The sequence below is a fragment of the Lottia gigantea genome, assembly GCF_000327385.1.
Source record: "Lottia gigantea unplaced genomic scaffold LOTGIsca_2, whole genome shotgun sequence".
NCBI classification, from domain to species: domain Eukaryota; kingdom Metazoa; phylum Mollusca; class Gastropoda; family Lottiidae; genus Lottia; species Lottia gigantea.
In genome coordinates this window covers 5,837,714-5,865,068 of record NW_008708400.1, presented here as the reverse complement: position 1 = coordinate 5,865,068, position 27,355 = coordinate 5,837,714, and the positions used below count along the sequence as shown (strand labels likewise).

The 27,355-nt window shown below is 30.8% G+C and overlaps 3 protein-coding genes across 3 annotated transcripts in view; all 3 read left to right on the top strand.

The window, feature by feature from the left end:
- The window catches only part of LOTGIDRAFT_103875 (hypothetical protein), a gene marked incomplete at both ends in the record, with an annotated part of 41,551 nt that extends 21,230 nt beyond the window's left edge, over positions 1-20,321 (top strand). The window contains 18 exons of the mRNA XM_009053494.1: positions 12-40; positions 565-763; positions 1,127-1,248; positions 1,646-1,736; positions 1,861-1,967; positions 3,112-3,298; positions 3,676-3,907; positions 7,223-7,663; positions 8,572-8,646; positions 8,962-9,082; positions 9,537-9,753; positions 10,990-11,097; positions 11,479-11,643; positions 12,107-12,179; positions 12,503-12,609; positions 15,293-15,365; positions 17,395-17,441; positions 20,226-20,321. Of these exons, the coding sequence (XP_009051742.1) occupies positions 12-40; positions 565-763; positions 1,127-1,248; positions 1,646-1,736; positions 1,861-1,967; positions 3,112-3,298; positions 3,676-3,907; positions 7,223-7,663; positions 8,572-8,646; positions 8,962-9,082; positions 9,537-9,753; positions 10,990-11,097; positions 11,479-11,643; positions 12,107-12,179; positions 12,503-12,609; positions 15,293-15,365; positions 17,395-17,441; positions 20,226-20,321 (2,490 nt within the window). The remainder of the gene's footprint in view (positions 1-11; positions 41-564; positions 764-1,126; positions 1,249-1,645; positions 1,737-1,860; positions 1,968-3,111; positions 3,299-3,675; positions 3,908-7,222; positions 7,664-8,571; positions 8,647-8,961; positions 9,083-9,536; positions 9,754-10,989; positions 11,098-11,478; positions 11,644-12,106; positions 12,180-12,502; positions 12,610-15,292; positions 15,366-17,394; positions 17,442-20,225) is intronic.
- Positions 20,322-24,520: 4,199 nt separating this feature from the next.
- Positions 24,521-25,709, top strand: LOTGIDRAFT_153008 (hypothetical protein; the record flags this gene model as incomplete). Its single annotated transcript, XM_009053493.1, has 3 exons — positions 24,521-24,621; positions 24,898-25,025; positions 25,594-25,709. 3 exons carry the CDS (start codon positions 24,521-24,523, stop codon positions 25,707-25,709), a joined length of 345 nt encoding a protein of 114 aa, XP_009051741.1.
- Positions 25,710-26,447: 738 nt separating this feature from the next.
- Positions 26,448-27,355, top strand: part of LOTGIDRAFT_228427 (hypothetical protein) — a 1,549-nt gene continuing 641 nt past the window's right edge. Inside the window, exons 1-2 of the mRNA XM_009053492.1 lie at positions 26,448-26,573; positions 26,926-27,155. Of these exons, the coding sequence (XP_009051740.1) occupies positions 26,464-26,573; positions 26,926-27,155 (340 nt within the window). The 5' untranslated portion in view covers positions 26,448-26,463. The remainder of the gene's footprint in view (positions 26,574-26,925; positions 27,156-27,355) is intronic.

Here is a 27,355-nt window from a genome sequence, read left to right as displayed (position 1 = left end):
GATAATCAAAGGATATAAAAATTCTGTTGGGTGCAGTTCTGTACACCTCAAAGTCTCTGAATGGTTACAGGAATACTGAAATTTAATTTTGTTATTTTACAGGAGGATGCTGATGGTCATATATTTCGCTATGATTCTGGTAATGTTACTGCCACATCTGTTACTCCTAGTCGGTAAGTTTATCAAGTCTTTTCTTTTGTAAACTGAGAAATTTGGAAAAGATCAATGCCAAAAGGTAATGCCAAGGTCCAGCTTGTAGAAAGGATCCCTGTGAACTTCAATTATTCTCCTTGTAAAGAATGGTTGTTTGTTTCATTCTTTTTAATGTGCCCAATTCAACTGCCTGTTGATGTAGAATTGTTAACTGAAAACTCTTGATTGTATTTCAGAGTGGATTCACTGTTATTATCATCAGAATACAGTATTTTGATTATATGTTTGGTATCCTTACGTTTATTTTCTCCCAGTGATTTCTGTTTCTGCATTGGATAGAAATTCTACTAAAATTTTATGATTTTGTTCTCACATTTATTAATTTAGAAATGAAAATTTTACTGTGGATAGTCCAGGACCTTCAGAAGCTCCAAGGAGTCCTAAATTACCTTCCTTTACAAAGAGTACCAATTCTGCATTTGATGTTTATGAGAAACCAAAACCATTATTAGCATTGATTCCACCCAATCCAAACATGATGAGAGCTCAACGAGGCAGTGTGTCCAGTAGTTCCAGTACTTCAACAACTAAAGGAAATCTTCGTGTTCCAGTAAGTTGAAAATGATTGAATTATTGTTGTAAAATTATTTTCAAATCATTCACATGGCTGTTGATTGTGCATTTGATGGATTAAACATGTTCTTGTTACTGCCTTTCTACAAAAATCTTTAAATCCCTAAAGGTAATGGAACTTATATCTGAGATTATAAGGATTTTCTTCTTTAATCTCAATGCCTGAGAGATCAATTTAAAATGTTGCTTCCTTTGAGAAAATGAACAATTTGAAGGAACAGTCCTGATTGTAAACGGTTTAAGACAATTCCAGATCATGATTCTTGGTTAACTACTGGTTATAAGATATAATATTCCTGGTTAAATTCTGTTCAGTGATTAAATGATTTTTTTATTGTAGAATATCAGTGACCATGAGTCAGACAGGTCCTCTTCACCATCATCAATAATATCAACTATTAGTAATGAATTAACAGATATGGCTCAATCAGCTACTCATACCATGTCTGAACTATTTGGTAAGTATTATATATTTACTGTTATTCAAGACAGGGAACCTTAGTGTTCTAGACACCTGATACTACTATTCATGATTATGAAATACTCCAAATTTATGATTCCTCATATGAAAGGTTCATATGCTTCTACCAATGTATTTACAAACTCTGATTTTAGATTTCTTGTTTCGTTTCCCAGTTTGGATTGTTACTTCTTGTTGTTTAATTTGATTATTTAGATATGAGTATTTATGTCCAAGAAGTTCATTTTGCCATACGAAAGCGAAAAGGGTTAATGTGACTGGGATGTTTAGCATTGCTTCCCATTATATATCTCTACCATACAAAGATTCCCTTATGTAATTTAATGTCATTATGATGTTATATTTATTTGTAGGAAATAAACAGAATAGTGGTAACAGTGGTAACAATTCAAATAAACCTCAATCTAAACCATTTACTCCTTTAGGTAAGCTTATATACTTCTTGATTTACCAATTACTTCACATTTATGTTACGGAGTTTGACATACACATTTAAGATCTTCTTATTGATCAAAATATTCAGCTTTTATGCCAAAGTTTTTAGATGGATAATGACTTAAATTGAATTATTTTGTATCTTAGGAAATCGCAAGGCGTCAGTAGAGAAATCAGGTTTAGTCAAACAGTCGTCAATAGGAAAGAAACCAAAAGAACCATCTCCTAAACCATCACCAACTGATTCCAGAAGTTCTTCTAATAGGTAACTACTTTATATACAGAGGTGTAACCTATTTTCGTGGATATAAGAATTCAACACCGAATTTCGTCAAAGTTATAAAAACGGAAAAAAAAAATTATGTCTTAGATGTTTCCTCAGATATTCTACAAAATAATTAAAATTGGTTTATTTCGATTTTCTTTATGAATCCTTCACTTTGACCCATATTTCATGAGCAACCAACTCGGCAAAGGCGGCAGAATGCGTCACCTATTTTCGTGTACAATGTTTGATCTATAAATAACTCTAGAAAAACACGTTGTATGGATACCGGGTGGTATAATTAACTTCTCTTAGTATTTATCTTTAATATCAATTTATTATAACTAGTGACAATTCCTTCAAAGAACCACGATTTAAAAAAAAAAAATAGTGACTGACAAAATATGATACGTAGCGTGATTTATTGCTAAAAGTCACTGAAACAATATAAGAATATGGTCCACTTTGTGTTCCATAGAAATTTTCTGCTGACACGGAATCCGCTAGTTGATCACGTGACTTCATTCGTTGGAATATATTCTAGCAGACGACACTTGGAATTCCGATTACTGCTTGGGATTATAAGGAAATTCCGCCAATGAAAAATGGTGACGTTTGGTAATAAGTGAAATCCGCCATTTTGTATTTGTCAAAGTATACATTAATACATTTTACCTTGCTTGAAACTACTGGATTCATTCGACTAGCTGACATTGTACAGAAAACCCATGTTTATCAAAACAAACTAATGCGGAGGTCGCGCAAGGTCGCTCATGTAAATTATTAATCCTTTCCGGAAATCCACGAATAATAGGTTTCCACGAAATTAGGTTACTTGACTGTACCTTCATTAACCCATTATGATGCAGAAATGAGAAGTTCTATACTGTCTTCCAAATCCTTAAAAAGATGGTCTCTTGTCAATTGATATTCACCATAGCTGTTCATTTATGATATAATAGACAAAATTTCTATCATATTTAAATTATCCTTTTCAACATTTGGTGTAGAGATAACATTGACTAATGGAAACAAGCTCCTGAGTTTTATGATACTCAACGTTGTAATAATTCACATTATCATTATCAGTAGTGTATCAGTAGTATATCAGTAGTATACCATAAAATTATGTTTCGTATTGCAGTGAAAACCAGCAATTCCTAAAGGATGTAGTGAATAATGTAATGGAAGGACAAGGTACAAGTTGGTTAAAGATGGGACGTGTTAAAACCTTAATGGAGGATGAAAACTATCGTAACTTTGTTGTTAGTAGATTAAATAAAAATTTAGATAAAAAAGTCACTGATGAATCTCTTCATATTGATGATGTGGTAAGTTGATTTAATAATTTTCACGATTTCACGATTCTGAATATCCAGTTATTATAAACAGCGACTAATATCTTGACTGTAATTGCCAACATTTCTTGTACTACGGAAGATTGTATTGTACTCTAGAGAACACAGCTAATCAGAGCCTTCAAAAGACTGTAAATAATTTTGTTCAATTGGGGGCTATGATTGACTGTGTTCGCCAGCATAACATCTAATCAAATCTCTGCATTGTACATGACTACTACTCTTTTTCCATCCTTTGCTACAAGTTGATGCCTTTTTTGTGGTTATTTTGAAACATGATGTACAGGAAAAGAAAAATTAGTGGTTGAGTGTTTCCTAATCTTTAGTAACCAGTCGTTGATATTTTTCAGTGTGTTTCTCGTCAAGTATTTAAAGGAATGTTAGCCATGTTAAAAGCTATCATTCATGGTTTAGAAAAAACATTCCAGAATCACGGTTTAGGTGGCACTGCCAGTGCTTATATGGTATTAGAAATAGCACATACACATTATTGGTATAGAGAACCTGCACTGTATAAAAGCGAATCAAGCTTAACACCTGATGTAAGTGGAAAACCTGATCATAAAAAATATTTTAACTTAAGTTGTTATCTCAATTCGCCCACCAGAAAAGTAGGACGTAAAACTCCATTCATTTCATTTTTTCAATTCGCCTGCTTTTAACGGTAATAATTCCACATTTGAAATATGTTAAAAATAGTTTATGCTTATAATTTGGTCCGCTGATAAGGAAAACTATTGATTTATGTGTAATTAACTGAAAAAAAAAAACCAGTATTGTCCATTTTGAATGTATTCAACTTAATTTACCTCTATAATTACGTTAGATACTAATAACTTTCTACATCAAAAAGATTTCAGTCAAAATTGCCTAAACATGATTGTTTCATACTTTTTTTTTAGGTTCCACCATTCCATGGAAGTCATGATAGCTTAACATCACGAGATGAATATTGTCAATCCATGATATCAGATGCTAAAAGTTTACACGATGATAATTATATAACAGGTACTACTTTCATATACACCACATATCACTACGCTTATTGTATATCCTTGCTTTTATCACCGCTTTATATTTCAGTTGGATACTTTGGTTCATTTATTTAATAACTAGTTACCCAAACTTTAGTTACTTTTTCATATATTTTTACAATTTCGCATGTTTTAAGAATTTTCAATCTAGACATTTTTCTTGCAGTAACTTTTAAATTTTGTGAATTTTAAGAAATTGTATGTGAAAAAAAATTTGTCATCCTTTTATGTTGTTTTTATGTTATCCTCGTAGATGAAAATTATTTTTGATCGATATTGCAGATAAAACATGACCTATCTAGTAGTACCAATTTTTCATTCGATGATCATATTTATGACATTGTTACTATAGGATCAAAACAGAGTGATTGGCCCTTAGGACGAGAGAGGCCGTCACCGCCAGGCGCCCCCAGCAACGAGCCGTTACATGAATTATCTACCCCTAGTCCAAGTACGGAATCAGGCAAGTAATAATGTGCTATAGTCATTGCTAGTTAGAGTACTGAATAGACCTCACTAATTATATAGCTGTCCAACATTCTCTACCTAATATTACTAATGTATATGTCCAGTTGACATCACTACAGTTTTATATCAGGTTTCATATACCAATATATCACTCATTGTCTAGAATTATATACTTAACATTATAATGAATATATTAGTACTTAGTATTTTACTGACAATTCTCAATAATTTTCTTCTAAATCTACTATTTTTATTAAGAGTGCCTAGACTACTTTTAACTTTAAAATTTTACATAAATTCAGGTAATTCTAAGCACATTATTGAAAAATTCTATGGTTAATTGATTTTTTGGTTCTCAACATTGCAAAAATGATTTTGAAATTTGTTAAAATCATTACATTTGATAGACTGGTTTAAGGACAGTGCAGTGCTTGTAACTATAGAGTAATATATATTGGTGTATGAAATATGTGATACTGATTGTTGTATGTATATCATTACTGTTTTACTGTAGATTCCTTTAGATTAATTACTAATAATCATTAACAACTTAACGACAGAACGTACCAATGTGGACAATGAGTTAATCGAACAAAAACTTTGACATAGTACTTTATCAAATTTCTTTGTTGATCAAATTAATCTATCTTTGAGTTTTTTACAACGCCTCAAGTGAAAATATCTGACATAAAGGGTTTCTTTTAAGATATGAATATAGTAAAAATACAAATTTCTGACACTGAGAATGATATTTTGCTCTCAGACAACTGTCTATGAAGCCACCTGTTGCTTGATAAGGTGCAACACATTTAATAGTTTTTGTTTGATTAACTAACTTGTGCCTGATAACTGTTATTAAATAACATAAACAAATGAATTCAAATGTTATTTCATCCAAAGTACCCTATATTGACCCACATCTCATGTCATCTACACATGTTTTCGATGTCAGTGACAAGGAGTTTAAGCAGAAAGCATAATTTGCTAAAGGAAAATAACTCTGTTCCATTTATTCTTCAAAGACATCTTCATTATTAGAATGGTAAAGCAATTTGTCATGTCATAGTTTAATAATTGGAGCTTAACTCACATTAGAATGTGAAAGGCAACTGTAATCTATTTCACTAAGGATTTCACCATAATTCAGAGAATTTGATATAATGTTATTTGGAATGGGAATGAAAAAGTGGCATCGAATTTCATCACAATAATCTGCATGCCAATTTTCTTAGGCTCTACTTCCTGCTTGACATGATGTCATTTATTTATTTGTCAAAAGCAGGCTTTGGAAATTGAAGATAAGATATAGTTTTAGAATTTGATTATTTATGACAAAGGTTCAATGCCATGTTCACATATTTATATGTATTTAAATGTTTTTTCTACATTTTTGCGTTTTTTCTTCTTTTTTTCAACCTTCTTCTGCTGCATGTATTATTTGGAATTTTAGAACGATATCTCCCTGAAGGGTTCGGTGGGTATTTTGTATGTAATCACCTTTTGTAGATAGTAGACTTGTTGAAAAGAAAGACACATTACTCCTTTTTCAACTTATATTCATTACTTAATAGCCTATAGGATGTCAGAATATTTCATTTCAATTCATTTAAATCATCTTGGCAATAGTTTTCTATTAAAACATTCAGATTATTTGGCTTTTAAGCCATGAGGCCAAACGAAGATGGTAACAAATATGGTCAAATTCATATATGTTTACTGGAGATTACTTCTTCAATGAATTATCTGGTTTAATGTGGCTTTAAAAAGCTGTATTGTAATCACAAATTGTATACTTTTTACAATGGCAGTATTTTTGTGAGTTAGATTGTTGTCTGCTGAACATTTAGGTGCTGTAGGTTTAAATCCTCCTAGAGATTGGAAGTTTCACAACAACAACTGCAGCCTTGTGGACATAGCCAATGAAGCAGACTAGTTATGTTCAAAATTGTGGCCATTGTGGACTGCAAATACATACTTTAACTAACTCAATGGTTACGTGAAGAATGATCATGAATAATATTTGATGCAGGTGCTATTTGAAGCTGAACCTGGTTGCATTGTATAAAAATATGCAATTGTTTCAGTACTTTTTTGGAAGACAATAACATTGAAATGATATGAATGCTTACAGAAGTGACAATTTTATGGGTAGTGATCACTTAATGGTACAATTTTATGGTATACTACTCCAGAGTTTTAATCGCAATCAGTTTACATTGTCACAGTCAGATCATTTTCACTGCTAATGTTAATGTAAATTGTTGAAACGTTGATAGCGATCAAATTTAGATGTAGTATACCATAAAATCATTCCTTTATTTGATAAAGATAGTGTGTTTTATATCAATCAGTTTTAATGAAGGGTAGAAAATTTTTATGAAAATTGATTTTGTAGGATCTCCAGTAATAGTGAATGGTGACGAATACGAGAATATTGAAATACATCCAGACGTAAATCTGAATATGAGATCATTAGACAATGTTCAAGGATCACGACAAGACCAAAATCGCAATGTACATAAGCATTCATGTGATATAATAGTGACAGATCATGACATTCCCAGTGCCAATACGCGGTCAGGAGATATGTTACATGAAATGGTCAAGAATAAAGAACTGATAAAGGCTAGTCGATTAGATAAGATTAGTAGTGTAGATTCAGAGATGTCTGATGCCAGTACCCTAGTCAGTACCTGTTCTGATGATGAGAGGAAGAAATCCAGGATTAACCATCATTCTATTAAAAGTTCTATGTCTGATAGTGAAGCAGATCCTAGTGGGGTAAGTTATTTTTTTGATGAACTCTTCATTTTACATAGTTTGGAGTTATATGTTGGTGTATTTCATTGAAGCACTATTATGGCTTGTCAAAAATGAGGTCCACGCACGGGTGAACATCACAAAGCAAGAAAATGCCAATAACAGAGTTCATGATCATTAGACCCCTTTAAATCTTCAGTAGAAGTCTGGTATATTCAGAGATGAAATTAAAAGTGAGAATTACTTTAAGCTGAAAGCCAAATAATATTTTAGAATTTAAAGGAATATATAATTTTTTTGAATAAGTACATAAAACCATAAATACATGCATAAAACATTCATGACCATCATCCAAAGTTTATACCGTTATTGATATTTATATTCATACCATTATTGATATTTATTACTGATATTTTTACCATTATTGATATTTATTACTGATATTTTTACCATTATTGATATTTATTATTTATATTTATACCATTATTGATATTATATTAATACCATTATTGATATTTATACCATTATTGATATACCATTATTGATATTTATTATTGATAGGTATACCATTATTGATATTTATTATTGATATTTATACCATTATTGATATTTATACCATTATTGATATTATATTAATACCATTATTGATATTATATTGATACCATTATTGATATTTATACAATTATTGATATTTATACTATTTTTGATATTTATACCATTATTGATATTTATTATTGATATGTATACCATTATTGATATTTATATTCATATCATTATTGATATTTATTATTGATATTTATACCACTATTGATATTTATTATTGATATTTATACCACTATTGATATTTATTATTGATATTTATACCACTATTGATATTTACACCATTATTTATATTACAGCAATTAGTAAAACATAATAAACGTAACAGATCACCTAGTTTATGGAGTAATAAAAGTAGTGCTAGTACAGGATATAGATATAGAGAGAGTAAACTAATCAGTACTTCTACCACAACTAATACTGAAACTGGCAGAACTTTTCTTTTTGAAGGTTTATTAGGTATGTAAAGAAATAGATCTGAACCATATAATTCCCGTCTTACCTTCAAAACAGGATCATTTTTTAAATTTAGATTTTTGAATCCACAACTGCAATAACAGTTGTAGGTCTAACAAGACAGGGAACAATACACGTTCTTAAACATGAAATGTAACTCTGTGTGCTTGCATTTGTTTGATAAATGGTAAAGGACAACTAAAGGAGGAGCTGTGGCAGTTTGTTAGAGCATTGCAATCTTTATTTGAAGTCAAGTCAAACAATGGTTGTTGTGGATTCAAATCTGTGGTAGTGAAAGGTTAGACATTTTCATTTCAGGAAAGGAAAGAAGCAGGTTGTGGGATCAAATGCAGTTTTGGGAAGATGTATTTTTAGATGCTGTAGCTCAGGAAAGAGACATTATTGGAATGGATCAAAGTCCTTCAGAAATGATGGATAGGTAAATAATTTCTCTTTCTCGAAGTTTTTGCAGATCATTCTCTATGGTCTGAAATCACCTAATTGATTTTGCAATAACAAGTGATTTATCTAATAGAAAAAACTCACCTCATACTGCGGCAAGTTATATATATTTTCTCTTCATAACAACCAGCATTGAAATAGGATTTTTATATTGGACTTTTGATGTATGAGCAAAGCACAATCACTCAAGTTGTATTCAGTTTGTAATGGTTGCTGATGTTGGACTTCTGGTGGTTTGCAAAATGATGGCATAACATTGGTATAAAGAAGCAAATATAAATGGACTCTATTGCATCAGCTTTATTCAGTATGCTGATATACAGATTCAAAAACCTTTTGCTTCTGGTTATGAACTGAACAGTAAGCTATGAGTGGGATGTAAGTTAATTTTCATTCGAATTCTCTATTTTTCAATGGTTTTTTTTTTTCAGGTATGCTTCACTTGGTGATATGGAGAGAAAACGACTTGAACATGATGAAGATAAAATATTAGCTACTATATTGTTTAATTTAGTTAGTTTTATGGTGATGTTACGTGTTAATAAAACAGAAATTAAGAAGAAGAGTCGTAGATTGTTGGGAAAATCTCATATTGGTTTGATACATAGTCAAGAAGTTAATAATCTACTGGACCAAATCACTATGCTGGTGAGTGAATATTAAAAAATCATTTTATAAATACCAAGGATACTAAGGATATAGATATTCTATTCTTGAAATGTAAAGAAAATTTGCGATAATCATTGTGGCAATGATAACCAAATTCAATTATTTTTGAAAAGGCTTCAGGTCCTGTACCAAGGTACTTGTGGCCAATGCATATTTCTTCTAACTTGAGTAGAATTATGTCACTGAATATCTAAAATATAATCCATACATTACTTGATCTTAGTCACTTACGCCCTGTTTATACGGCCAAATGTTACTCACATAAGCATATTTACTCCTATTATAATTGCTTATAAGTAAATATACTTTTGCACAACCTCTTGAGGTGAAGTAAAATACTCCTGGAGTAAATTTGCTTACATATGTAAAAGCATCTACATGAATACTCTTTATACGCCCACATGAATATTTGTTGAAAATAGTTCGTGAGCAGGATTGAAGCTACAGTTTTCATCCGATTCTGATGAAACTTGGCATATTCATTGGAATTGATAAGATATCGGACAAGTTCTAACTTGTTAAATCACGTCGAAATTTGTTAAAAATAGTTCGTGATCAGGATTGAAGCTAGTTGAGTTATTGCCCTTGACTTTGTTAAAACGTGTCAAAGTTTGTTCGTGAGCACAATAAAAGCTACAGTTTTCAACCAATTCTGATGAAACTTGGTGTGATCATTGAAATTGATAAGATCTTGGACAAGTTCTAACTTGAGATATTTTTGATGAACTTTTTTTGAGTTATTGCCCTTGACTTTGTAAACACGCGTCAAAAGTTGTTTTTTGCCCTTGATTAGAGCTGTGTGATTTAATTGTTTGTTGTATTTGGGTTATTGATATTGATTTTAAAAAATTTTGTGGAATTACTCATCATAAATAACTGGCATATATGTATGTAATTAAATTCAAACTAATAGAATTTCCTCAATATGAGAAAATTCATACTTTAGTCACTAAAGACTGTTTTATCATTTCTGACAGCTGCCAGTGGGCGTATGTTACCTTGCCTCGCAAGCTATCTTTCTTATGTGAGTTTATATACTTACGTATTTACTTATAAATGGGGCTTTAGACTTTCAAACTTACTGCTACAGGTGTATTCTCTGGCTAATATTTTCTCTCGTAGGCCCAAAATTTGTGATATTTTTATTTAGAATTTGGCTACATAATTCAAGGAAAAATATATATTTTGGATATTTTTCTATTGTTTTTATTACAGCATGGAAATGACATTGATTTAAAACCAATCTGTAGTAGACAGATGCAGAAACAATCATTTACTGTCCATTGGGGAACAGATAATACTGGAGATATGTTATTTATGGAGGTAATCTATTCTCTCTTCTTTTGAAATTTTAATGTCATTGTCTAGTGGTGAAAAAGTCAGGGTCAAAGGTTCAATTCCAGCATGTGTCGAGAATACTTTAGGATTTTTTATCCCGATTTCCCACTGTCAGTGATGCCAGATGAAGTGCCATACATGGAAAAGCGTCTAGTTGTTTAGTTAGTTAGTACAATAAACTGAGGACCCGTGTCCTACAGGCAGTGCATGTTTAAATCCCTCGATAGTTGGAAATTGAAGAAGAGTAGGCTTATAAAACTGGCAGAATTTCTCCCATTGCATACTGCATGGCATTGCCTGTCATCATTGCAAAAACTTTAAACTCCATTTATTTATTTTTATTTTATTTTATTTTATTTTGTAAAGGTATGTGATGATTGTTTATTATTAAGAAGTGTAACAGGTTCTATACATGACCGATGGTGGTTTGAGAAGCTAGTCAATATGACTTATTGTCCTAAAACTAAAGTCTTATGTCTGTGGAGAAAGAATGGTGAAAAGGTTCAGCTTAATCAGTTTTACACTAAAAAGGTTTGTTGAAATTTATATCTTATAGAATAAGTTTATGAAATACTGTTGTGTTGAATTGGCTCTGTTATTATACGGTACTCATAGACTCTTGGTTGTAGTCCTGCAGCTACTATAGAGTTATTCTTTTGATACCTTTGTGAGCGTTGGATTTGGTGGCATCGTGACTTTTATATTCCTGATAGACTAAATTTCAGATGCACTAAGCTTTTTTCAAAGCACTGTATAAATCTATTATTAGAACATAACAAGAAATTGTATATCTGGACCAAATTTTACAATGGAATTGCTGTAGTCTAGCTATATATGTGCATTGCACAAATCTATAGAAGCTAATCTATCTTCTTCAAACCACTCCAGAATTTACGTTATACATATATATGTATTGGATTCATTTTGATTGAAACATTTAATTAAGGAAGAATGCTATTTTAGAGCTGAGATTAATCTAATTATTTATTTACAGTGTAAAGAATTGTATTTCTGTGTGAAGGAAGCTATGGAGAAAGCAGCAGCAAGAAACAGTGGCAAACTTCCTGGTATGTGCATTATTTATCTTGTAATCTTTATATTGTTAAACAGTTGAAAATGAAAATGGACTAATCTGTATTCCATTGTTCTCAACTGTTTATGATATCCATGTCTATTGTACTCTTTATTTATGTCTTTGCCAGTTAATTGTAAAACGAAGACATATGACCAATAACAAGGAATTCTCACCACAATTGAACAACTTTTAAGAAAATTAACAAATCATGTCTATGCTCCCTTGTATGTCCAGTTATACCCCAAACAGGGAACTTTAAACCTAATCTTTGTCCATAACATTATATCAAAAGCTTCTAATATCTTTTGGCTGCAGGTCCTGAACTTGGTGGAGAATTCCCTGTTCAAGATTTAAAAAGTGGACAAGGGGGATTACTCCAAGTTTGTATGGAGGGAATTGGTCTCCTGCTGGCAAACAGCAAGGTAGGTGAACCATTTTATATTTCAAATTGTTTATTTCTAATAATATTTATTATGTATTCTCTATTTTCTATGAATTGTATGATATATTTAGTTTATCAATATATGTATAAATGTTACTGTCTTTTTCTATTTGGGCCTTCAGTAATTATATTGTATTTTACATTTTATTCCTTGTCACAATGATCATAATCTTTCTTCAGAATCATACAATTTAATACATTGTTCATATTCATTTCATACATTCTAATTTGAATCTGATGCTAAACTTAGAGATTGGAAGATGCCAAAACACTCATAATTTAGGATTTTGGTATTTTGAGGAGTTAAGGAATCTGATTGGTTGTGCGATTGGTTTATATCTTTGTAAGATTGAAAAAGCAAAGTTCTTGGCATTATTGATATAAGATTGTTTTAAAGAGACAACAGGTTCAAGATAAAAATGTTTTTAAGATAATCTGAAAAAAAAAGATCCACAGCACAAATTCTTTACGAATTCTGCAAGTTCAATATTAAATAAATTGAGCCTTTCAACTTTGGTAATGAAAACAAACCGCTGTTTTTATACTAAAATGCCTAAAATATTCCGTTAATCTGTAACATTTTAATATTTTCATTTTCAGGAAATTCTACCCGTAAGATCCAAATTTCAGAATGTTTTCAAAAAATTAACACATTAAATGTTTAGATTCTACTAACACTAGATACATAGAGTAAAATCATAACAAAATCCATTTGTATGTCATCATCCACGTTGTACTTATTCCTTTTCAATCTGAAAATAAAAGAAGACTGTGTCATAATTTAGATTGCTTATAACACGACGATTTTAAAGAGTGAAAAAACACTGGTGATCATGAGTTTGATTGTTGTCTGCTTGGTACTAAGATACTGTCAAATATAACATCGTGAAAATTAACGTGATGTTTTGGAAAGCAGGACCTTTGCCATGATAAGGATTAGGAAAATACTTTTTTACGCCAATTCACAGACTTTGGGACGTACAAATGGATTTTACAATGCACTAACTGCTTTGTTTTGTTGACATTGAATTATCATTCTGTTTATTAAAGTTCATTTGAAATGCAGACATCATTTTGCATCATTAACACTGTGTGACTCTCTAGAATAAATGATATATGTTTGATTACATTTACACTTTTCATCTGGAGAGTTTCTCAAAAATAATAATATATGCATGAATGCTATAAATATTTATTTCACATTATGTATAGAAAATTAAATCATTTCTGATATATCTATATATATATATATAACAATGATGATTGACAGGCTGTTCAGGTTAAAAATTGCAAAGGATCCAATCCAAGGATGCTGCTGATGTAAAACCTCACATTGCTTTTTTTTAATTACATATAGCATTGTTGATTTTGTTGATGAACTTAATCAAAGAATAACAATTTTCAAATTGTTATATTCAATTCAAAATTCCATATACAGTTCAATTTTAGTTTTAATCATTACAACCATTGTTTTTAAAACAACAATTTTTCTCTAAAATAAACTTTTTATACTATTCTGAAATATTTTGGCCACAGCTTGAACGTTTAGTGTCGTCCTATTTTTGGCTATTTTATTCCCGTTACTGTTTCAATGAGTTCTTGTCTTTTTTTGTGATGTGCATTTTCTTTAAATCATATTTATCTCATATATTGATGTCTTTTTCAATTATTGCAGTTCTTTCATTTTCAGCATTATAATATGCATTATAATATGTCTGTGCAAACATGAATTTTCCATAATATGATCGTTTTGCTTTCTGTAATATTCATAGAAAAATGACAAAATAATGGCAGATACAGAAATTGTATATAGAATTGTGCATGAAACTCAATTTTTGATAAAATCTAAAGAATTTTATGTGCTTTAATAATTTCGAAGTGCTCTATAACATTTGTAAATAAACCACTTTTGAAATGTGTAGTTTAAGTTAATCGTTTTCAAATAAATTATTCTATCCTGCATTGGTTGTGGTTCCATTCTTTAACAGACTAGCTCTCTAACAAGCATTGGAAATTCATTATTTTGCATTAATAAGGTGCCTCAAGGATTTTGTATTTTCTAACACAGTCCTAATTTTTCTTTCCTCTTGCATCCTTCCAACCTTGGGCTTGGTGTAACAGGAGTTTGAGGTAATCTATTTTAGATTCCTAGTAGAATACATACAGCTAATATATAGATGATATTTAGGTCTAGTGGCAATATCTAATATACTATACTATTGTTGCATGCTTGGTCTTGCTGTTATTTTAGTTTGCACCTTGTATTCCATTTTGTTTTGTTTTTTGTTCCTTTTTGTTTAGTTATTTGCCTTGATTGTCTTGGATTGCCAGGTAGAAGCTTTACTAGGCCTTTATGATTGTTAACACATAATTACAGAACCTAACATCAGTTTCAAATACCACTTGTGGGAAAAGTTCTTCAATTTAGTTTCGTACTTTCGGTTTCAAAATTTACTTTGCCATATTTTGTTGTCCAGAATTTCATCCTACTTATTTGCTTACTTCTGGGTTTGCAGGTACTGCAAATTTCAAAGAAAATTATGATTTTATTTTCTACTGTCTGGGATATGCTTATTATTTTTTAACCCAAATTTGGGTGCATTTTCTCACAAGTGGTCCACTGTTCATTTGTAGTTAAGTTTCTGTCCACATTTATATTTCAGTTCTTTATTGAGCTAGCGCATATCAGGAAATGTTTCACGTTGAAGGGAGGTATTTTTGTGCTAGAGGAATTTGGTAAGCGATTCATCCAATCATTTCCTAGTCTCCTCCCTTTTTCCTATTTTCTCTTGCCCAGATCGGACATTGATTATTATTCTTAACCCTGCATGTTTTGTATTACCGCATGCTTTTAACAGTTCCAAATTTCTTTGGGTTGTTTATTTTTCATTTGATACTAATATTTGGTATGGGATTGATTCCAATCGGAGCAACCAACACGAAGGTATGGTATTTATTTTCCTTTTTCAGAAATTGTGTACATTGACATAAAATAAATAAATTTAAATTCTTGGTTATGTTTAATAAAACCTTGTTAAAATGGTGAAGGAGTTATTTCCATGATCTAAAACGACACAAATTTCAATTGACATTCAGTTTTGGGTATTGTAAGTTTCAAACTAGAACTGTGAACAGCTCTGAGCATGGCAACAAGACCTTATCTCAAATTAACATGCTCTCAGGCCTGTATGATATGAGAAAAACTTCATTCTGAACTTGGAAAAATGTAACATTGAAAGTTTTCAGGTAGGAAACAAAACAATTTTGAGTTGAGAAAAAAAATTTGAGAAACGACTTTAATGGCAGTACTAAAAGATTGATAGAAATGATTTTAAAAATATGCTGCATCTTCAAAACCTAATAATAGATTTTTGAAATAGAAATTTAACAGACTGTAGTACTGTATTTTATAATACTAATATCAATGAAGGTGGTAGATTAGCTAAAGCTGTGTCTTTTTTCTGAAATTTAACTTATATTGTTGTATTGCTCTATTAGTATTATTTATGTAAGATAGTAAACAAGCGTTGCCACATGATGGCCTTAACTATCTACGCCCTACAAACAACAATATGTTTTGACTAGTGCAATGTGACCCCAATCACATAATCCACATTTTCTCATTAATCATACTTTAGGAATTGTACACAAGAGAGAAATCTTACCCCTTGACTGTATTGTAGTAACATGTGGGACACAGGGACATAGAATATTCGAAGACTTTCAATTGACTGATTAATGGTTCAGCTTGGTGCAAATACAAAAAGTTATGACAAATTTGGTTTTTGTCATGGTGAAAATTCTCCAAAACTAGCGATCCAAAGATCTAAATGAACTCCCATTGAATAATGACATTAGATATGACGAAATCATATCGGAGGAACTGGGAGGTGTTGGATTTGTCAGGCTATATTTCTGCATGATGTCAAGGATTTCACTATTTTTGATAAAGGTTATGCTTTATTATTACTAAAACTTGTTACTCTAACTTCTGATGCTATCAAGACAACATACTGGTAGGTGAGGCGGTTTTCACATCAACAAATTTATTTTCTGCTAATGTTCACATTTTTCAATTGATGAGCTATGTTATGCCATCTTTCCCATTTCTTGGGATCATTTTAAAAGATTTTTTTTTTCATGTTGTTCTTCCATTTTGGTATTTTGACTTTCCCAAAGAATAATCTTCATCTTAAAAATTTAGCAACGTTTGAATCTAGAATTTGTTTGTGATGATTGTGAAAACAGCTTCTTTTTTTGTCTCCTTCTCTTTCTGTTATGCACTTTTTATCCCTAAAATCCTTGGTCATGGTTGGTCTTTTGAGCTGGACATTAAGGTAGGTAATGGATACAAATAGACAAATTGACAAAGCAGCTAAACAAGGGGAGATAATAGCATAAAGGGATTGAATAAAGCACAGCAGACTACATCTGGAAGAGATTATTTTCAATAATAATTATTGCTTTTAGATTGATATTGTCTTGTCAAAACTATTTTGCATATTTTACCACCCATTCTTATGTTTTTTGCACCAAATGTCTACTTTGTTGTTTCCTTGGTTCCAACCATTGTGATGATATAGTATACATATACATATATATATATATACTTAATGACAATTATCAGACAAATTTTACCGCCAAAATGTAAAATTATATTGTAATATGTATTCTATAATTGTAATTTGTCCAAAATGAATTGGAATTTTTCTATAGTTGAATTTTTATATTGTCTTCAAAAATTTTGTTGAAATTTATTTTTCAGATACCAAAAATAAAAAAATAATTCAGCACAAATTCAAATCCAGAATGGTAGGTCCTTTGATTCCTTTTTTTTAGGTTTTTCCAATGTTTCTCATGATATGTGCTTCTTTGTGTGATTTTTAATCTGAATTTATGATTTATAACACTGTGATTGGTTAACTATTTACAGCGTCCAATCATTGGATGTAAATTATTTACCAATAATATCCAGGATCTTGAAGAACCCTCGTAATGTACTATGTTATTGAAGTTAACATGATGTTGGATATCTTAAAAATAATAATTTTATTAGATTTTAAAGAAGCACATATCATGGTTCCCAGATATCTAGATCAAGTCTCTTATGTTGTAGTTATTTTGATATTTATGCATGGTTTTATATTTTGGTTGCATTCCCAATATAGTATTATTTTCTTATTTTATCTTTTTATCTTTGCATCTTGCCAACAAATTTATATAAACTGAAGAAATTTAATTAGTTGATTGAATACAACTTGATTGAATGCACTCAGTCAAAGAACTTAATGAATAATAAAATTGAACTTATTTTACTGAGGATGACAATCAAGAACAAAGTGCTTGGCAATCACAAACGCAGTGTGTATAAACACATCACTATGAAGCAAATCAATTTGCATGGTTGATAGAATGAAATAGATGATAGTTCAATCATTACCACAGTAGGTAAATTGCATGAACAGACCAAAAAGTACCTTGATAGCTTCTAGGAAAATATTCCCTCAAATTTCTTAGTTACAATAATACAATTCAAACTGATGAATCTTTTTAAGGTGACAATTCTTTTTGGGTCCTTTTTCATTTTGCTTTTTTCAAAATGGCTAAGCATGATTATAATCTTTAAATAAATCAAAACATTTTTATAAAATTAAATTCAAAATGCTATTTATGATTTTTTTTCTTATTTGAATGCCGTTTAATGGGTTTGTCTATTTACATCTATCTCAATTCTTTTCTTTTTAATATTCACATCTCCAATAGGCAAATGAGGCAGCGTTAATGATACATAGAATATTTGCTGTGAAATGGGCAAAACAACAAAAGAGTCTGAAAACCATATTCCCTGATGAAAATGGCAACAGTATGCAAGCTAATTAAAAATGTATAGACCTGCTTTCATTTTGTTTGCTTTTTTGTTTAGTTTGCTGCAAACCCCCCTTTTCTCTTTAAATTACTAATTTTTTAATCTTGTTTTTTTTTTCTGTTCATTGCTTTGTATTAATTATAATTCATATTGAATCTCTTTCATATCTTAAGTTATCTTGTAAGATATCAAATGTACAAAAATTACGAATTTGGGATATATGTGAAAAACAGTAATTGGGATGAATACAAGGATAATAAGTAATTGTATGGGATGTACAAAAATTGATAGGTATGTACAGAAATTAGTAATTGGGATGTACACAAAAATATTAATTGTGATTTACACAAATAGTAATGGGAATGTACAAAATTGGATATACAAAAACAAGTTATTGGGATGTATTAAAATTAGTAATTGGGATGTTCGAAAACAAGTTATTGGGATTTACAAAAATAAATAATTGGCATGAGGACAAATTAGTAATTTGGATATACAGAAAAGGGTAATTGGGATTTTCACAAATTAGTAATTGGGATGTATGAAAACAGGTTATTGGGAATTAACACCATTGGTGTGTACAAAATTTAGTATTAAGGATGTACAAAAAAAAAGTACTTGGAATTTACACAAATTAGTAATTGGAATGTACAAGATTGGGATATACAAAAGCAAGTTATTGGGATGTCTTGAAATTAGTTATTGGGATGTACGAAAACAAGTTATTGGGATGTACAAAAACTAGAAAATAGAATTATGAAAATAAGTAATTGGGGTGTACAAATATATTAATTGGGTATACAAAAACTAAGTACACGAATAGGTGATCAGGATATACACAAATCAGTGATTAATACAAAATACATCTGTAATTGAGATATGTTTTGCAATGAATGAAATTTTTTCTGTCTTAATAGTCAGATGTAGAAAGAGAGTTCAATTCAGCTTCTTCAATTTAGTTTAGTTTTTGTGGGATACTGTTGCACAGTTGTTCACTAATTAGTTTTTATTTACAATAATTGAATAATTTTATAATTTTAATTCTTAGATATTTAGAATTTTTTTATTAGCTCCAAAGTGTTGAAGCAAAAAGTTTTGTGATAATTTGGGAAAATTTTTGTCAACAGCACTTAGCAAAATGTTTAGTTCATATTCCTGCTTTTAAAATTACTAATTTAAGATATTCAAGATTTTCACATAATTAGTAATATAGCAAAATTCAACTGAATGTGGGCTGTTATATCTACATTCATTTCAAGTGCACATGCAATGAGGTTTGACAATATTCCTTTCAGTTTATATAACTGAAAACAATTGAATCAAGTTTTGGCATTATTTAAAAACGACATTTTATTTTTCAACATCTTTGCATAAATTAAAAAACCTGATATGGTTCCTTCTTCATAAATTTGTTTAAAACAATTGATAAACAGTATTAGTGTATAGAAATGATTTTTGAGGTGAAAATCTTGAATATCTTAAGCTAGGCCAATATATTTATAACAATATCACCTATATCACTAAATTTATTTCTATTTTTTAGTTTCAATAAAATATAGTAAACGATAATTTATATGATTTTACTTTGCACAACATGCACAAATATTTTATAAAGTCTTGATTGAAAAATATATCCTTCCTATTTTGATTCATCAATTGTTATTATTATTATTATAATTATTTTAAAGATTGAATAAAAAATAATGAATATCTCTGTCCTCTCATTCCAGGCTGACCAAATGTGTTATGCAGTTTTATGTTTATTTTCTTATGTAGCAGCCGGAGTCGAGCAAAAGAAACAACAACCTCAACAAACATCATCCTGACATCGCGTCCAATTATAAACATCTCTAGCATAATATTATTATTATTCTTCCAATTTTAACATCTTCAGGGTTTCTCTTTCTCCTGATATTTTTAAGAGCATTGTATTTAAATGTTCAATTATGAATTTATATTCAAAAGTTTAGTATTCAAATTTTTATTGATGATGAAATTGTATTCAATTGTTCAAAAGGTATGATTATTATTAAGTTATATTGAAATGTTCAGTGTTGAATGTTCAATGATAGTATTATATTGAAATGTTCAACTAAAACATTATATTGAAATGTTCAGTTTTCAAAATTTCAATGATGAAATTTTATTCAAATGTTCAATTATAAAGTTATATGGAAACGTTCAGTATTTAAATTTGTAATGATTATATTATATAATTATATTCTAATGTTCAATGATAAACCCTGCTATAATAATTACAAATCAGGGATTTTTTCAAATTTAAATTTGTCTTTTTAGGTGTTAAAATTTCTTGTGGTTTAATCAATTTCTTTGTTTAGGTGTTACATGTTTTTCAAAACTTTTATCTTTTTTAAATTTGTCATTCAAACTAAAACCATTAATTAACAGAAAGAGAAACTCTGTCATATGATTACAATTTATTATAAAATGCTCAGAAAATATTTTAGGGTACAGTGCTCATAATGTATTATATAATTACTCAATATTATATTATATTATATAAGATATATATATTTTCAAAATAGATTATATTACAAATTATATTCCATGCTTTAAATGATTGTCATCATATAATTCAGAGGTATTCCATTTTGATTACAAGGTTAAGGGATTTTATCAATTCATTGCAATTTTTGACTAATGCTTTAACTAAAAGATGTGATCTGCATTTACTATCATTTCATTCAAATGTAAGACTAAATTGGCTCTCACAGCACAGTGAACACACGTTGTGTATGGTTGCACATAAGAATAGCTGTCATAAGTGCAACAGACATACAACATTTATTATGGCCTTTGTCATTATTCACAGCCATACGCAACTCGTAATCACTATGGTGTGAGAGCACCTTAAAATTGTATTTACTACCTTGTAATAGACATACAAAATTGCATTTATAACAGTCTTCCTCATCTGATCATTAATTAAATTTGAATAATTTATGTGCATAGATAATTAGGAAGATCACATCATGTGATTTCTTTGATTATAGCATTTAGGTGGAAGATACATAATACTTTAAATAAAAGAATGCTTTAACTAAAGTTTGTGAATAATTGTTGAATATTTATTATATGATACTATAGGTTGAGTATTTCTGTCTCAAAAAATAAACCGGTTTCAACATTTCAGCTCATATGACGACATCTAGGTGCCTTGCAGTATAGGAAAAGATAATTAACTAAAGATATTTATAATTATATTTATTTTAATTCATTATGGTGCTTTATTTCTGTGACATATCCAATCCAAAGGTTATAATTAGTAAAAGGGATCTTAATATACAGTTAATCAGAATTTCATAAAGCTATCATGGTTTGATAGAAATAAATAGTTTTAACTGGAAAATAAATGTTAATCATTCTGAGAAAAATGGTTAAATCCAGCATTCTAGCCAGTGAATAAGAGAGCTATTGATTCTACAAGCACAGTTTGGTTTGGAATGAGTCTGACAAATCGGCCTATGAGACTTTGTAATTGAATTTTTGTCAGAACATGATGGCTTTAATTCCTTAAATGTAGACCAATTAAGACCTTTTACTGTGATATACTATTATTATTATTATTGTTATAAATCTATTTATATGTATTTAGTTATTGTTTCGTAGCTGAAAATTGTTCCATTGTTTGAGGTCAAATTGTTAATGGAAGGTTACAATCCTCAATGAAGAATATAAAACCATAGAAGGTAAAGATCTTGTTAGCTATGAAGCATATCTCAAAAGTTTTGACCATATTATTTATAATTGTCTAATGCAAATTTGCAATAAAGGATATATATAGAGAAATTTGAAATTATTAGACTGAATGAGTTCAGTTTGAAAATTACTCTCAAACAATGAAGCAATCTTTCTTAAATTAGAAAGAAATTCTTATCTATATTTATAAGATAATATTTATTTATTTATTTATTCTTGCCTTTCACATGGTCAATGCCACTGGATTTGAATTGTGTATATAATGAATTATTGTTATAAAAGAAATATTGTATATAGGTGAATATTAACTAATATTTAATATTATAAAATAGATCTGTCAACTAGAGGGTGTTATATTCTAACTTTTGGTTCAAAATATATGGTGCTGTCTTAAAGCACTTCAGATCTTTATGCCATCACCAGCTGGAAATTATGTGAAAATATTTTTCAATGATGTGGAAATAACAATGAAAGCATATCTTTTGAGTGGGCATGAGTTTTTATAGAAACTGGTTACTTTGATTGTAAAAAACACTTACAAGCCCTTGGTAATACCCTACCAATCAACAATATGGAATGTTATCTGAAATTTCTATATCTGAATTTCAGATCTAAAATTGGTTAGCTGTTGCAGATGCACAATAAAGTGTAAGATTAAAGAGATTCAGTGGAAATTTCTTGTTTAAGGTGCATTTTGAAGCTATAAATGCACAGACACTATAATAGGCCAGAAAACCTGTTTGAATACCTCCAATTAAATGAAAATTCTATTCAAAAGTTACATATAACATGTTTTGGTTGAGGGATATTTTAGAAGTGAATGCAATGTAGTTATTTAGTTGTATTATATTGTAGTATAGTCAATTCTTACATTATTATCTAATGTAAAACCTTTTGTGATATTCCAATATTAATCTTTTAGTTCTTGAATAGATATTATAGACCAGTTTCCAAAATACCAAAATTTAAGTGACTTTGGAAATTAATTGGCAAATTTTGATATTATAGCACTCTCAAAATTTAAAGCTGAAAATCTTACTTGATTTTTGTGTTGGGTTATCCTTGTGCCAACTCTGGTACCAAATGTGACTTAAGAACACAAAACTAGCAGTTTAGCGAGTTGTTTAACATTTGGTAACAGATAGATGATATAAATTGCATCTGACTTTCATTCCATTTCAAGTTTTGTCACAGTGACTAAGCCATTAAGGATCACATGCTGGAAATCAAGAGTAGACATACCATTGATAGATATTTGTTTTTGATACGGTACTGGACACACCGATTGAGCATAATCTGCTATTCACTTCTTTGATTGTTTATTTTTGTCCATTTAATAGTAGGAGTAGGCCATGATTATATTATAGTCTTGAAGAGTTTCTTCAACATAAGGTTCATTCAATATTCACGGCGAGTTTCAAACTCAACTCTCATTGAATCAACCAATCAGTCTGCAGTTTCTGTAGTCTGTATTAACCTGTATTAACCTACAATAGTTCAGTATTCTATTATTATTTGATTTCCAATGTTTACTTACAGGGTGGATTTAAATTGTTAAATCTTTATAATAACATAGCATGAATAAAAGATTAAAATAATTTAAAGTTGTCCTCAACTGTACTGTTTCAATACGGACCATCAAAAGGTAGCCGCAGAATTGGGGGCAAAGAACAATAGACATTTAAGAACTCAATAGTAAAAGCCGCCCAGCCATCATCAGACCATCATCTTCACAGTGTCAAGATTTGACTAAAGATTTGAGACGAAATTCGGAATATCTTGACCATTGTGAGGATTTCAACATCAACATCAGACAAAATATTACCGGAGCTGGAATAAGAAATTGACGAATCTAGAAACTGGTGTTTATATTATTTGCTTTTTCAAAGGTCGATAGAATAACCAACAGAACCTTACATAACACATTTCAGAACAGTGTAGGCAGGCTACCCTTGTGACACTTGTGATGACACTTGTGATGCCTTCGTTCGTAAACCATGCATATTAGGCCTAATCAAAATCACTAAGACTATAATAACTCCCCAGGCCTACTCAAAGGGACCGACACCAAGTGGTACCCTAGTCATTTTCACAATGTCAGGCAATTACAAACTTCGTCTTATACCTTTACCGAAAAAGCTACTTGTCTTGCATCACAGATTTCAGTGATTTGATTGAATTGTATGCCAGAATACAGTCAATCGTACAATCGTAGCCCTGGACATTAATACTTAACACTATGACTTTCTGTCAAAGGCTGTTATGACATTGTGAAGATGAAGTCTAGTATGTTTAGACGTAAAACATGGGAGTTGTTTGGAATTTTGGAATATTCTTCTGTGCCTTTATACTTTTCACATTATTTGGGAATTGTGAATCAAGACCGGATCCTGGAGAATTAACCAGGTGAGAAAATCTATGCGTGAGCAATATAGATATTAAAATGTTTCAAATTATTGAAAAGAATGAGGAAGTCAAAAGCTAGATCATTTGCCTATGAAAATAGATGCATACTAGCATGTTAATAACGGCCTGGCAGTGGGGAGATCTTTTTGTTGTATTGTATGGGAACTGTACGTTTATTCTGAAACGTGATAAGGATGGCTGAAATTGAACTATATTTAGATGGTCAGGTTGATTTTTTGATCAAAATTCGATGATTTTCGCGGACTTTCATTTTAGGAATGGATTCTATACAGATGCCGATGGACATGATTACAGTTCAGAAAAATCATTATTGATTAACGATCCCAAATCGGAATTCAGAACAAAACCATCAGTTTTAACAAAGATCACTTTTTCTGAAAAAGGTAATTGAGAATAATATTTGAAAATATTCTACTTTCGTGTTTCTTTCGACACTTTTTCATGCGTTAGTATTTTATGTGGCGCAATGAAAGCTATTACCACACGCGTCTAATACCTTCACTTTATCATAGAGGTATGAATATACAGCGATTTGATTGGAAAAAATTCATTAGGTTTATTAAAATCATTCGGGATCAGATACAAAAGAAATTCCTTCTACTACGAAACTTCACTTACTCAAGGAGGCTGAGTTTTAAACTTTCTCTATCCAGTATTGGCTACCAGAGGCTACTAGAGGCTATTAAAATCAATATCCTCGGTAATAATTAAGGAAACACGAATATGGAAAGTGTGGGGTTAATAGGGAAACGGAAAATATTAGCAGGGGATGAATGGGGTTTAAAGATGCTTAGAAAAGCATTTTTTTTATCTTTTTTTTAAATCGCCACAGAGAGCAATCAGACCAAACGTACCCGAACGCCCATGGATTTTTTTATCGGTTGTTCAAGCGACATTATACTTTATGCATGTTAGTTTCTCTTCTGGACTGTACATATCTTTGTTTTGCAGGAGGGTGGAAGAGAGAATTGTATTCTGGGATAATTTATACGAATTTTATGGACAGATTATGTCAAGTTTGTCGATATTATAGAAAATCTTTCCGCTGTATTCTCCGATATTGTTAACCTAACGTAAAGTAAACATTCCAATAAACTGAGTTCGTTGAATTGAAAGTTGCAACACAAAAGGTAATTTATTATCTGTTCGTGTTCTAAAAATTATACAAACATATATCAAATAAAGATAATCTTATACTCTTATTGCTCATTGTGATTTTGTATGAACATTTGTATGTTCAGAGCTGAACCCATCTACTTGAGGGTCGTTGAATATTTGTTACTTTGTAACATATTTGCCACTGACGGCAAAATAGTCACACCCTTTTTGAGCCGTTTCCGTTCGGCTTCGCGGAACCGGCAATCGTATGTTGCATTTATCCAAAATTGCGTGGATCTGATTGGCTTGAACCACATCCTACATTGTTGGTAAGCTCGTTTAATGTTGTCTCGTAGCATTGATCAACAGCTCACAAGCTAGTTGAAGTTGAGCTTCATCGAAAGTCATCGAAATGGAACATTCGACTTGGTTAACCCAGACACCTCATTATAACTTACCATTTCAATTGCGGATTTCCTTTACACCAAACCCTTCAAGTAGGGTAAGCCCCTTTAAGCGTTCTGATACATAATAGAACTGGTGCAGAAAGTTTTTTTTTAATATAAGTAGCTTATATGTCTCATTTTCCCCAAAAATCTCTTGGAAACCCCCACTTTACATCTCTTCACATATTTATAAACAGCGAAATGTCGGGGGTTTCAAATTACAAACGAGGTGGTTGCAGGGTTAACATTTTATAGGTCGAACTCTTGAACGTTAAGCATGAAATTTGTTTGGAATTGCGGAATATTCTTCTGTGTCTTTATGCTTTTACTTTTCTCTTTATTTGTTTTTGGGAAATGTGAATCTAGACCGAAACTTAGAGAATTAAGGTAAGAACCTGAAATCGTTAGCGTATGAAATATAGACCATAAAAACGCATATATCTGGAAGGAATATATACTCGGTCAAGTTCAATCCTTTCCATTAAGGGATTTCTCTGACGAGGTAGAGGATGAAAATTGAAGCAAAATAGCATAGCATTGTTGCATTGTATAGGTCTGATTTTTTTATTCTGAAAGGTGAATTAGGTAGCCGAAATTGAGCTATATTTAGATGAGTCTATTTTTCCATCAAACCCACCAAGTCACTGGATCTCACGTTCGCAAAACGGTGATAACGCTAACGTAGTAAAAGTCATAGTTCATGTTCACGTGGACTAGTTCTTACTGACTTCCATTTTAGGAATCAATTCTCTACAGATGTCGATGGACATGACGACAGTTCAGATAAATCATTATTGATTAACGATCAAGATCTTCCCGGTTTGGAAATCAAAGCAAGACCATTAGCTACACCAAAATCATTTGCCGGGATCAGATACAGAAGAAGTGTTGAGGGTTATTCAAGAGATTCGGCAGGCCCACCGGGTCCACGATATTCCCCCAACAACCATACTTCACTATCTGAAGAAGGTAAATAGGAATATTATGTTTCTTTCAATAGTCTTGACATGCGCCCGATGCAGTGGCGGAGCCAAAGGGGGGGGGGATGTTCCCCGCCTCCCCCTCGCAGCCCCAAAGCATGTTTTTCGGGCAAATATATCATAACTTCGTTAGAAATTCGGCCAACCTCGGGTATCTTCCCTCAATGCACTCTGCATGGCATTGCCGTC